The sequence below is a fragment of the Orcinus orca genome, chromosome 3, assembly GCF_937001465.1.
Source record: "Orcinus orca chromosome 3, mOrcOrc1.1, whole genome shotgun sequence".
NCBI lineage: Eukaryota > Metazoa > Chordata > Mammalia > Artiodactyla > Delphinidae > Orcinus > Orcinus orca.
The window spans coordinates 96,193,404-96,207,929 of NC_064561.1; the positions used below are offsets into that span (position 1 = coordinate 96,193,404).

Genomic DNA, 14,526 nt, shown 5'->3' on the forward strand with positions numbered 1-14,526 from the left:
ACATGGAAAAATAACATTTAAAGTCAATCCAAATAACAGTTAAAAAAAAGGAAGAAAAAGCATAAAAAAGGGAAGAAAAATAAAGATGAAAAAGCAGGATGTAAGAAAAAGTCCTGTAATAAACATAAATTGCTTACTCTCTGCTTGTGAAAGAAAAGCTTCAAATCAGTTGGATTCTTTTAAAGTTAAATGCTGTTTACAAAAGACACACTTAAAGCATTAATATACAGAAAGATTGAAAGTAAAAGGGGAGAAAATGATATTTCAGGGAAACACTAACTAAAAGAAAATGGACTAATTATACTAACATTAGCAATTTAGACTTAAAGACAGAGAAAGCATTAATGGGGAGAGTGGAGGTCACTATGTAGTAAGTCCAATTTACTAGTAAAATGTAGCAGTTTTAAACTTGAATGGACAGACTTAAAATATATACATCAAAATTTAACCAAACTAGAGAATATTGACAGATTTTCTGTCATATTAGAAAATTTTTAAATACCTTTCTCAATTAATAATTCATGGATATAAAAATTTAATTGCAGATTTGAACAACTTACTTAAGCTTGCTTTAATGAACACTGCATGCTGTGGAATACACAAACACACAAAAACTGCACATGTGCTAGACTGCAAAGTACAGGTTAACACATTTCGAAGAATCAGTGTCCTAGAGACCATTTTCTCTGACCACAGTGCAATTAATTTAGAAATAAATAATACAAATATAAATTCTTAATATATAAATATACTTTATATAAAACCCTCCATGCATTTTAAATTATCCATCCTTTTAAAAAAGCAGTAGGACAGGGCTTCCCTGGTGACACAGTGGTTGAGAGTCCGCCTGCCGATGCAGGGGACACGGGTTCGTGCCCCGGTCCGGGAAGATCCCACATGCCGCAGAGCAGCTGGGCCCGTGAGCCATGGCCGCCGAGCCTGCGCGTCCGGAGCCTGTGCTCTGCAACGGGAGAGGCCACAACAGTGAGAGGCCCGCGTACCACAAAAAAAAAAAAAAGCAGTAGGACAAAGAAGAAATCATACTAGAAGTTTAAAATGCTCACCAACTCAATGATAATGGAAATACCACCAATCAAAATCTGTGGAATTGCAATGAAATTGATATTTAAAGGGAAATTTATCTTTATAAATGCTTATGTTAGAAAAGAACAAAAGCTGAAAGTGGAGTAGCTATGCATTTAACTTAAACAGAAAAGGAATATTAGAATCAACAAAGAAACTAAGGAGATAAGAATTAGAATTAGGGAAGATAAGAACAAAATTCAATAAATCAGAAAACAGTTGCGATAGAATCAAAGAAATCAGAAGCTGATACTTTGAAAAGATTAAGAAAAAGAGACATTCTACTTGATAACGAACAGGAAAATAAAGATGACGCAAATAAATAATACTGAAATACAAAAGTGGACACAGCTGCAAACACAATAAAGTTTGTATAGACTTTTAAAAAAGAGTACTATGAACTTTATACCAGTAAATTTGAAAACTTAGAAGAAGTTGACAAATTCCTAGAAAAATAGAATTCACCAAAAGTCACTCAAGAAGAAATAGGAAACCGAAATAATATGATAACTATTACAGATACATAATCAGTGGTTTAAAATCTTCCCATGGAGAAAACAACTGATCCAGGTGATTTTAGAGCTGAATTCTCTTAAACTAAACTTTCAAGGATCATATCACACTACCCTTCGAGAGAATGGAAAAAGAACTATTTCTCCAAGTCATTCAAATAAGGCCAATATAACCCTAATACCAAAAGAGTTTGTGAAGGAAATTATAAACCTATTTCGTTCATTAAAATACACATCAAAATCTTAAACAGAATTATTGGAAATCTGAATTTGTAAGTGTATTTTTTTAACAGATAAAACTCAGTTACCAATCTGAGTTTATTCCAGATATGCAGAAGTAGTTTCACATTGAATACCTGTAAATGTCATCACCAAATCGTTAGCAAAATACAGGAGAAAATTCATATGATAAATTCTGTAGATGCAAGGGAAAAAAAAATCACTTAGTAATGTTCAGTGCCTCCTTATGATAAAAATTCAGAAACTAAGATCAGAACAGAATTTCCTTGCCCTCATAAAAACTGTCTAAAAAAAAATAGAAATCATTTCAATAAGGAAGCATTAAAAAAAAATTCCCCCTTAAGATCAGGAGCAAGACAAGTTGCACCATTTCTGTAGCCATTGGGGGGGAAGTATTAGCATGGCAGGATGGGAGAATAATAAAAGGCAGAAAAATAAAAGAAGATGTAAAGGAAGAGACACCGAAAAGGAAAGAACCAAACTAGGAAAATATATTTATAGTATAAAGTCTTAATGTGCAGAATGTGTAAAGAACTCCTAGGGCTTCCCTGGTGGCGCAGTTGTTGAGAGTCCGCCTGCCGATGCAGGGGACGCGGGTTCGTGCCCCCGTCCGGGAAGATCCCACATGCCGTGGAGCAGCTGGGCCCGTGAGCCATGGCCTCTGAGCCTGCGCGTCCAGAGCCTGTGCTCCACAACAGGAGAGGCCACAACAGTGAGAGGCCCGCGTACCGCAAAAAAAAAAAAAGAACTCCTAGACATCAGTAAGAAAAACTGACAGTCTGATTGCAAAATCACCAAAACATTGAGCAGGTAATTCAATGAAGAAGAAATATTAATGGTGAATAAAAATATCAGAAGATGCTTACTTAGATCATTAGTAATCAGGGGAGTGTACATTAAGATTACAAGGAGGTATCATCTTTTACCCACCCATCGGATTAGCAAATATTAAGAAATATGACAATGTCAGGTGTTTTGGAGGATATAAATCAGTTCTTACACACTGCTGGTTGAGGTGGATATTACCCAAGTATTAATTAATAAGAGAAAAATTAGTGGCATATTCGTACATGGAATATTACATAGCAATGGTAATGAATGAGCCACAGCTACATGCAAAAGCATGGATGAACCTTAAAGATAGAATATTGAGTGAGAACAACTATTCCTGGGAAAATGTATATGATACCTATTTCATAAAGCTTAAAAACAAGCAGTAGTAAATATCTTGTTTAAGTATGCAAAAATAGTGAAAACATCTTTCAAAAAGCAATGGAGGTGGGGCTTCCCTGGTGGCACAGTAGTTAAGAATCCGCCTGCCAATGCAGGGGACACGGGTTCAATCCCTGGTCCAAGAGGATCCCACGAGCCGTGGAGCAGCTGGGCCCATGCGCTGCAACTGCTGAGCCTGCGCTCTAGAGCCAGCGAGCCACAACTACTGAGCCTGCGTGCCACAACTGTTGAGGCCTGCACGCCTGAAGCCCCTGCTCCGCAACAAGAGAAGCCACCACAATGAGAAGCCCGTGCACCGCAATGAAGAGTGGCCCCTGCTCGCTGCAACTAGAGAAAGCCCGCGTGCACAGCAACGAAGACCCAACGCAGCCAAAAATTTAAAAAATAATAATAATAAATATTTTTTAAAATTAAAAAAAAAAGCAATAGAGGGACTTCCCTGGTGGTCCAGTGGTTAAGAATCCTCCTTGCAATGCAGGGGACGCCGGTTCAATCCCTGGTTGGGGAACTAGGATCCCGCATGCCATGTGGCATGCACACCACAACTAGAGAGCCCATGTGCCACAACAAAATATCTGGTGTGCTGCAACCAAGACCCAACGCAGCCAAAAAAAATGAATAAATAAATAAATATTTAAAAAAAGAAAAATGCAGTGGAATGACAACAGCATCAACAAGATAGTACTTTGCTCTGTGGTCAGGCCAAGGGGATAGGAAAAGTGTAGAAAACAAGGTATATGCTAGTCAGTGGTAATATTCTAGTTCCTGGCTTAAGTGGTGGGTTTATGAATGTTCAGTATAATATGCTTTATAACTAAAATAGATTGTATATATTTTGCATTTGAAAAAAAAGAAATTAAAAAATAAAGGGAATTGAAGGTGAGAAAATGGAGATACCCAATTCTTTACTAAAGGGAAGGGATTACAGGTGGATTTTGGGCCTAGAAAAGTGTTGTTCTCACCCCTAAAAACCTAAAAGCATGATTGTTTGCTTGTAGAATGTTCAAGAAGAAAGTAATTAACTGATAATTATAGCAAAGATAAAGTGAAGTTCTTGAGAAGATAAGATGAAAAGGGATCCAGAGCTCAGGGAGAGGGTCTATAGGAGCAGAGACTCCTCCATTGTAACTAGTGGAAAGGTAACAGGTAGGTACAAGTGTAGGTGAGTCTGTAGATTTGCTGCTGGGAAGAAAAGATGAGTCTCAAGTGACTTCAGTATTCTCATTGTTACTAGATGTTGAGAGATGGGGAGGATAGGAAGGTGACATTTAAGAAGAAAAAGGTGGGAAATGGGCTTTCAGAGAACCAGGCAACAGACTTACTAGGTAGACACTTAGTAATTGCTGGACAGTATTAAGTGTCCATTTGAGATTTATGTTTTTGAATTTAAAGTTAAATTAGAGACATCACACTTTTGTATTTTTCTTTAGGCTTTTCCAGCTGTTCTGGTGACTTTACAAACTTTTAATGTAAATACTCTTAACATTTTTTAGTAAAAATTTAATAATAAAATTTTTCTATTAATCAATGCTAAATATATTAGACTAAAGAAACAATTCTTCAAATTAAGTGTTGGGAATCCATCTTAGCAACTGGATGCCGTGGAATCCATGCAAAGGATTTGCAACAGGGTACCCTTGATTTTGTAAGCTGTAATTCCCTTTAGGCTTTTTTGACTCTTAAGTCAAATTTCATTTACTTTCTTCTGTACTTTACCTCCACGATAGGGATTAGAAATCTTAAACATTTGCTATACAATTAGTATTATTAAAAATGAGCTTATATCTAAAGCTTAGCAAGTACTTAAATGTATGTGTGTCTTGTTATAAAATGAAAACCGGTTAGTTAAATACCATTTAACTAGGAATGTTTATTATGCTGTCCAGAATTTTATAAAATAAATTTCTTATAATATAGCTATATTACTTTAAAATGTTGGTATTAACCTGAAGATTTAATATTCTGTGCTGTTTTTAATGGATACTCAAATTGCTGATTTTATTAGCTAAAGGAAGCCACTCAGATTTGTAAAATCAGAGTAGTTAGTGTTTTCAGGGATTTAATTTGATTTGTCTGCCTTTCAGAAATTCTACGATGCATGATTATATAATAACATATTTTAAAACTTTTTAATGAAAATTTCTTTAAGATACCCAATAGTATTAGTTTATTGGTATATCTTAATACTTTTAATATTGCTATTCCAGTAATGTTATTAAATTTAGTTTCTGTTATTGAAAAATAGAGATCTTTAATCATGAAGCATAAATCATAAAGGGAGCAACAGTCTATTTATCTGAAGCTTTGAAGTAACAGTATGGCCTGTAATTAAGAGAATATCATGTGGGTGGTCTTCTAGGATTTTCACTGGAGGTAGGTTGTGCAGATACCTGATGGGGCATTTTTGGCTTCCTGTTACAGCAGCAGCATTCATTTCCTCCAAACTGTGCTGAAATTGCTCAAAAGGAAAGAACAGATTGGCAATTTCCCTTCCCAGGTGAAATACTTGTGACGTTGGTAGTAGTGGCAGTAGGGCTTCTGCATCTTCCATCTACTGGGTTACTTTTTTAGAGTTGACCATTTGGAGGTATGATTAAATAATATGTCTTTTTAAGTCTCATAAATTACTGTGTAACATTGTAATGACATTTTGTTGATTTTTGAATTACCAAAATGAAGAAAGGGCCTTGGAGGTCTAAATTTTTGTGAATGTGTTACTTATTGTGTGTGTGTGGTATGGGCATATGTGTATATATATAGGGAGGAAGAAAACAGAGATTGCTGAAATGTTTTCAAGATTTTTTAAGCATCTAAACTTACATTATATACTTACATTCCCATGGGGATATTTGTTTCTCTTGTTAGCTACACAAAATGAAAGATACTTTTGACCCTATTATTCAGAATCTCTTTTTTTTTTTTTTTAAGATCAAAATTCCTTTTGTTACAGTTTCAAGCCAACTCTGGCCCAGCACATGGCTACTCTTCTAGCCTGATAAGTTTTGTGTTAAATGGTGAATGAACTTTATGTAACATGTTGAAAGCGTATGCTACACAGCACTTATTTTCTGTTTCTGTAACTGTGTTATATAATGAGTCGTGAAAGACAATCAAATGTTTAAGCAAAATATGTAGCCAAGAATTGTTTATATAGTAAAAGAGTATTAATGACATTTTTGTTTATTGATTCAGAATTCTTATTTTAGTTTCCTTCTTTGAATTAAAAAAAACTCATAAATTAATGTTTATTTCTTATGCTGAATCATTTTCACCAATGTATTTGAGTTTTATGTTATGTATCTGAAGTACAGAGTAACAGAGTCATTTTTTTTTTTCTTTTTTTTGCGGTACGCGGGCCTCTCACTGTTGTGGCCTCTCCCGTTGCGGAGCACAGGCTCCGGACGCGCAGGCTCAGCGGCCATGGCTCATGGCCCCAGCCGCTCCGCGGCATGTGGGATCTTCCCAGACCGGGGCACGAACCCGTGTCCCCTGCATCGGCAGGTGGACTCTCAACCACTGCGCCACCAGGGAAGCCCACAGAGTCATTTTGATGGCTGTATAATAGGAAACAGAAATGTATTTAGAAATAACAGACATTTCCAAGGACTATTCTGGGCTTAATCTCTAAATTATTCGACTTTTAAAAGATTATTTTTCAAGGATTTATTATTACATTTGCAACACAGAGAGAGAGAGAGTACCTATGATGTGTCAAGCACTTGTTACAGGAAGTGAGGCTACAATGATGAGAGACAACATTGTATGCCCTTGAGAAGTTCCCAGTCTAGGAGAAGACAAATGAGTCACCAGAAGAGTTACAGTACAATGTGGCAAGTACTCTCATAAAGGTGTGAAGAGAGATGTGCTGCTTAGGAATTTTTAGTTTGATTTTGTATTTTAAAACCATTTGAGGCTTAATTTTTCATTGGACCTAATTATTATGCATGAAAATAAAGCATCTACTATCTTTATGTATTAGACATTAAAAATTTAACAAAATAAGCACATTTTGTTATGCTAATTTCTCTAATTTTACGAGACTAAATCTTATAAATGTGTTATTCTGAAGTGTAGTTTAGGATCTGAAATTAAAGAAACATTTATGAATTTAGCTATACAAAGAGATACTGTTTCTTTGTATTTAAAATGTGTTGATTCTTGTATGTGGGCATTATCTGCATCTCTTTCATAAATATTTTTATCCCTCAAGTTAAATTTGCACATTAGAATGAATAGAATTCTAATTAGAGTTGTTCTTCAAGTTGAAATACATAAATTGTTGTATAACATTATTTCTCATCTTAAAACCCAAACTAAAATTAAACTTTGCCAAGACTATATTTAACCTCCTTTTGATATAGTAAAAGGTATTTTTTTGTTAAATAAAATGAAAAAGAAAATCCTACCAGTATAATTTATTTATAAATGGTCATTGCAGCCTTGAAATACCTTTTTTTCTTATATAATTATTAATATTTCTCAATTTGGTCTTTGTGTCCAGATTTTTGGTGTTTTGACTTTTCTGTAAGTGTTTTCTTTAATGTGTATGTTGTGAAATTTAACAATCTGTTTATCTTTGGCTTCAAGGTTTTGTATAATGTTTAAAATGACACTGAGATTTTTGTAAAATGTCTCTCCTGATTCTTCTTGTACTTTTTTTGTTTAGTGGTGTTGAGGATGGACATGCATTTTTTAAAAGTAGGTATGGAATTTATTTAAGGCTAAATAATGACATAGAGATTTAACTCCCTCCCTCCAGGTGGATACCCAGTTGTCTCAATAGCATTTATCGAGTGATCCTTTTCCTTATAGTTTTGAAATACTTCTTTCATCTTTCTTATTTTCTTTATTGATTTCTCTGTCCCTGTTTCTGTGAGCTTATTTTCTAGTGGGAGAATGACTAACAGTAAACAAATAAGAAAATGATAAGTAAAAGTAAGTTCTATAATGAAAACAAGAAGAATGACATATAGTCAGTGACTGGTGATCTACTTAAAATGAGTGGTCAAGACAGGCTTCCCTGAAAGAAGTGACATTTACTCTGAAAACCAAGGAAGGAGGCTGTGCAAAACTCTGGTGAAAGTACATTTCAGGTAGAGGAAATGGCCCCAAGGTGAATGACCTCCATGTGCTCCAAGAGAAGAAAGAATAGTAGGAGTATAGTAAATGAGGGTTGGGGGAAGAGCGGTGAGGAACATAGGAAGAGTTGGAAAAGAGGGCTGAGGTGAAAGCATGTATAATGTAGAGATTTGTAGGTCGGGCTGAGCACTTGGGTTTTATTTTAACTGTGAAGGGAAACTACTCAAGATCAGGGCTTAAAGATTCAGATTGTCTAGGATGAGTTTTTCTTATTTTTCTCCTGCAAAAGAGGAAATATAGGAACATAGTATGTATATCAAATAAATAGGTTATTATGTAATTAGGAGCTATTTCTATATACATATGACTCTATTACAAATTTGCTTCCCTTTTAAATAATTTTACATTTTAAAGAAAACAGATTTTTAGAATCATCTAAGTACCAAGAATTTAGAACTCAAAGAATAAAGTATCTACTTGCACTAAATAGAACTCTTTAAAGAAAAAATTTATGATGTGTTTTAAAAATAATATTTTTTTCTTCCATTAAAATGTTTGTATTAGGGAACAGACATCCTTGGAAGAAGGAGAAATTCCTTGGTTACAGTACAATGAAGTCAATGAAAGCAGCAGTGATGAAGGAAATGAGCCTGCCAACGAATTTGCACAGCCAGAAGCTTTCATGTTGGATGGTAACAATAACCTTGAGGATGACTCCAGTGTGAGTGAAGACTTGGATGTGGACTGGAGGTATGTAGCACAGTGTGTTTACCATCCTTAATTGATCATTGAGTAGAATTTGTTTTTGATTCTGAATTATGAAAACTGAATCTTTGATAATCAGCTAAGAAATAGCTCAATTTTCTCATCTGTCAGTCTTCCTCTCCCTCAAAGCTCATTTCAGGTGTCACTTCATACGTGAACTTCTTTCTTACTCCAGTCATGACCTCTTCCTTCTTTGACCGTTAGCTCTGTGGAAGCTTACTTTATATCCTAGTTATTTATACAATTAATGGTTTGAGGATTCCGACTTTTAAATTTGGCTTTTTTAAAAAAAATTTTTTATACAACAAATGCATGTCATGTATCCCAATCTCCTTAATATAACACTTAGTATAATCCTTTAAAAATAAAAAGTCCATGATGAATACTACCTGAAGAATTTCAAAACCTGTAATTGAATCATAAGACTATAGTTTTCCTTCTCCATATGCAAAATATGGAAAATATAATTGTACCTTCTCAGAAATGTTGAATGTATTAAATTTACTTTATGCTGACAAAGAACAGTGAGCTTCAAATAAAAGTAACATATAAATTAAATGGATTATAGAATTGTTATGGCTCATGATCAGAATTTAACTGTTTTGGTTTATAAACTTAGACTTATTTTTCAAGTGTGCAGTAACCCTCTGGAAGCAGCTAGTTATTGAGATATAGCGGGAATGTTCCAACTCATCCCTTTTTGTTACTTTTTCTGGAAAAATCATGACTTGGTACTACCCTCGTTTTCATCTCTGCACAGATATATTTTTAAGAATTTGTCTTGTTTTTCCAGTTAAAATTCCATTACAGAAAATTTAGAAAAATAAAGGTAGGAAAAACTCATTCATACCCCTGGTAACCCTGCAAGTTTCTAGAACTTAATGTTTTTAAGGCCTGCTTTGTGTCTTCAGTTTCTCTTTCTGAGTGTTTAGTTACTTCTTTGTACTTCTCCAAATTGTTCCAGACATGAAACTCAACATCTCCATGAATTCCTCCTTACTGTTTCCTTTTCTCACTCCCCAGGGGAAGAAAAAAATTATATGTTCAGAGCAGACTCTTATTGACCATGTTGTGGAAGTAGAAGTGGGGTTTCCTTACAGCCACACAATTTGTAATTCCATCCTAAATATTCTCCTCCAAAACCTATTTTCTGTCTTCCCAAACATTGTGGAAAATCAGTGGCTTCACCTAGTCCTAGTCTTGGTGATCTTGACACCCCCTTCATCTCTTCCCTCTTTTATGTCTGCCCATTCCCCTGTTACTGAACTCCTTGTTAATTCTGATGTCTTCTCTGATGACATTATACAAAGTCATTACAGTGCTCAGCAGGTGACAGAATTGCCTATTTAGTGTCATCTATGTGTGTTGGGAAGCAGTTATGGCTTTATATGAGGAATTATGTTTTTTTGCACATTTTTGAAATTTTATGAATATAATTTTTACAGCTCCATTATATAGGTGCTGCATCCTATAGATGCACTAAAATTTAATTATTTCCCCATTGAAATAGTGCAGTAAGCTTCCCCCCCATAAAACTTGATTTGTACTTCAGTTTATTTCTTTAGGACAGATTAGCAAGAGGTGACATTACTGAGATGTGTGATATTTTTTAAGATCTTGATGTATTGGATATATTTCTAAGTAACTTTCAAAACAGGTCTCACATAAAAAATTTTTTTCTCCACTTGTTTTTGCAGTCCATTGGTCCCACCAGCTTTTTTTTTTTTTTTCTTAATTTACTTATTTTATTTTATTTATTCTTGGCTGCGTTGCTTTTCTCTAGTTGCAGTGAGCGGGGGCTACTCTTTGTCGTGGTGCGCAGGCTTCTCATTGCAGTGGCTTCTCTAGTTGCGGAGCTCGGGCTCTAGGCACGCAGAGAGTGCAGGCTCAGTAGTTGTGGCGCACAGGCTTAGTTGCTCCGCGGCATGTGGGATCTTCCCAGACCAGGGCTCGAACCCGTGTCCCCTGCATTGGCAGGCGGATTCTTAACCACTGTGCCACCAGGGAAGCCCTCACATAAAAATTTGAAGGTATAATCAAGGTCTTTATTGAACAAAATTTAGCTTAAATTCGAAAACTTCTAATTCATTGATGATCTTTCTAGATATGGCTGTTGTATTAAGATTTTAGAGACATTGCTGGTTGTTCCAAAATTTGGGGAGCTTCAAAGTACTTTTTTTTTTAATATGGAAAACAATTTAGCATTGATTTTAAGACAAAATTTTTGAAGGTTACTGTTCTGAATTTTGTCTAGATATGTCAATACCTCCTTATTTGCTTTTGTGGTACTCTATTCAATTTATATGGTAGTAGCTAAATGTTGATAAGGTGAAAATGTGGTTTGATTTTCATATTAAAATAGCATGTCATTTTGACAACTAAAAGGAAAAGCCATGACAAACAGCAGCAATTCTTATCTAAAGCCAAAATTTGAGGCACTTTTTTTTCAGTTTTGCCACTGCTTAGGAAAAAAATTAAATCCCTTTGGTTTTTTTATTTTAGCTTAAAGGAAAATGGAAAAAGTCCTCTATCAAAAGTTTGTTGGTTTATTTGTTTTGACTAAGTCACAGAAATATTGTAGAATAACCAGAGAATATTTCATAGATTGGTGTGGTAGGAGTTGATGTGGAGAAAACATAGATTTTGGATTTAGACATATCCCAAATGTACCATTTATTTATTCTTTGATAACAACTTAAGCTTTCTCTTGGCTAGAAATTGGGGTTATAATGATTATTTTTTAATAATTATTAACCTAATAAGAAATCAGGGTTGTAATAATTAACCTAATAAGATTGTGAGAAATTAATTTTTTGTGGATATTACCATGCTTTAATAATAGAATTTTTAAACTCTTTTGAAATTATTTCAGACTTACAGAAAAATGGCAAAAGTAGTACAGAAAATTCCCATATATCTCTAAGATTCCCTAAATGTTAACATTTACCACATTCGTGTTACCATTCTTTCTTTCCTTTCTTTATATTCATATTTTTTTTCTGACGCATTTATGTGTAAGTTGCAAACATGATGCCTCTTTACTCATAAATAGCCTAGAATGAATTTCATAAAAACAAGGATATTTTCTTATATAGCATAATAAAATTGTCAAAATGAGGAAATTAACACTGATACAGTACCGTTATCTAATCTACACACCTATTCAAATGTCTATAATTGTCCCACTAAGGCCATTTTTGGTCCAATCCAAGACCACCATGTTAGTTAACATGTTTCTTTAGTTTCTTTTAACCTGGAATATTTCCTCAGTCTTCTTTGTCTTTTATAACTTTGACATTTTTTTAAGTACAGGCCATTTATTTTGTAGAATGTCCGTCAGGTTGGTTTTGTCCAATGTCATAATTAGATTCGAGTTACACATTTTTAGCAGGAATACCTTAGAAACAATGTTCTGTTCTTCTCAGTTCATATCAGAAGGCACATGGTGTCGAATTGTCCCATTACTGATGATGTTAATTCTGATCACTTGGTAAAGGTTTTATCTTTCAGATATCATCACTGTACAGTTGCCATTTTTAGCTTTATGTAAGCGTCTAGTGGGAAGATAACCTGTTTCCTTTCAAACTATCAAGCTACCAACTACTAGTTTTAGTGTCCTTGGTGATTGTTGTCTGAGACAGTTATGACCATAGTGTTTACCAAATGAATGATACTAGAATTTTTAATATTAGCTGATTATTCTTAAGTTACCAAATTACAACCAAATACCAGGCTCTGAGTGTCTAGATTTGTTTGGCCTAGAGAAGAAAAGAATTCTTGGGGGATAGTTGACTCCAATCATTTGAAGGAGTTTTCTGCGAAGAGAAAGTGGGCATAGTTTGTGTTGCTTCAGCAGGCAGAACTAGAGCACTTACTTCACATAAGTTTCAAACTTCTATTAGGGCTCTCCCATACTGCATGCACCTGCTTAGAAAGCGGTGTGTTTTCCGCACGGAGGAAATGGTTCTACTGTTTCTTGAATGCCTACTCTGGTGCCATCTCTGTGCAAGGCACCTGTGTGCATCTACTCATTTAATTTGTTTTACAGATAAAGAAACAGTAACAGTTAAATAATATTTTCATACTGTTTAACTATGACTCAGTTAAATGTGACACTAAATTCCTATCTGACTCCAAGACTCGTCCTCTTTGCACTACATTTCACTGATAGATGAACGAGTTCTAGTATTGCAGAGGAGGTTTATTCAGTAATCTTAGTTTTAATTCTAATTCTAAAATCTGTGATTGTAGGAAAATGTCTGTTCCTTTGTACCATGTGATGTCTGCTGATTTCTAGATACTACGAAGCTTTAATATATTCTTCATAGGAGTACTTCTGTATCTCTGGGCAATAGATTTGTAATTTTAATGGTGGCAGAAAGATTGACATCATAACTGTTTTGAGCTAGCATGTGTAACTGGATTTTTCTGACTGTGATATTCAGTTTCTGATAGAAATGCGGAAGTCAACAGAAGTTTTCCTTTAGGTAGACAAAATAAGCTCAGTTTTGGAGATCTTGGATTTGAGGTGGTAGGAGTTCATTGAGGTAAAGTGCCCCACAGAAAACTAAAAATGTAGGTCAAGAACTCAAGAGGGATTTTGGAATTAGAGGTTTAGGGATCATCTGTAGAAAGGATAATTGAAGGGGTGGACTTGAATGTAATTGCCAAGGGAACAAGGTTTAGAAAGAAGAGGACTGAGGATATACTTAACGTTTTCTGAATCTTGAAATACTTAGTATTTCTAAGACTAGAGAAAAAGGAGGGATCCATGTATATGTAGGCATGGAGGAAGCAGATAAGGACCAGATTAAGACATAATATTTTTCTTCAAGGGGCTTACAACCCTTCAGAAAATAATAATGATAATAAAAATGAGCAGTTAGGAGCTAAATCTTTTCAAACTGAATAATAAGGGAGGAGCCCTAGTTTTTAGAAGAATAGAAGAGAGATTAATGAGATAAACTTGAGAAAATAAAATTTTCTTAAGCCTGAAGTAATTAAGCAGTACAAGATAAGAGAAGAAAAAGAGGCTTTGACCAATGAAAGAATTAAAATAAATGCAGTATTCTTAACATGTTCTCACCTAAATTTAGATTGGAAACTAAAATAAAGGGGAAAGATATGGTAAAGAATTAGGAGGGAAAAAGTACTACCTTTATCCCAACCATAAACAGTTCCCAGAGCTAGAACTAGAAACAGAGAATTTTCTTACAAACTTTGTGCAGTGAGTGTGGCAGCCTATTGGGGCTGGGAATGGTATCTTACCTCCTTATGCTTAGCATTTAACTCTTCTGTTGGGTTCTTCCTGCCCCTCACCGCACGAGATTTATATTAAAATATTTTAAGGTTTTCTGCTTGTAGCATCTTTATTGGTTTGTCAGTATGCTAATATAATTATGTCTTCACTATAAAGGTTTCCCAAATCACGGTTGTACTTTTTTTTCCAGCCTGTTTGACGGCTTTGCAGATGGACTAGGAGTTGCTGAAGCTATTTCTTACGTGGACCCTCAGTTCCTCACTTACATGGCACTAGAAGAACGCTTAGCCCAGGCTATGGAGGTATTTTAGTGCTTATTTTAGTGCTCTGGTACCCATATATAGGTTGGTGGGA

At 34.9% G+C, this 14,526-nt stretch overlaps 1 protein-coding gene across 1 annotated transcript in view; it reads left to right on the forward strand.

The window, feature by feature from the left end:
* PJA2 (praja ring finger ubiquitin ligase 2) overlaps window positions 1-14,526 on the forward strand; it is a 79,331-nt gene that overhangs the window by 46,262 nt on the left and 18,543 nt on the right. The window contains exons 6-7 of the mRNA XM_004267440.4: window positions 8,712-8,897; window positions 14,363-14,474. Of these exons, the coding sequence (XP_004267488.1) occupies window positions 8,712-8,897; window positions 14,363-14,474 (298 nt within the window). The remainder of the gene's footprint in view (window positions 1-8,711; window positions 8,898-14,362; window positions 14,475-14,526) is intronic.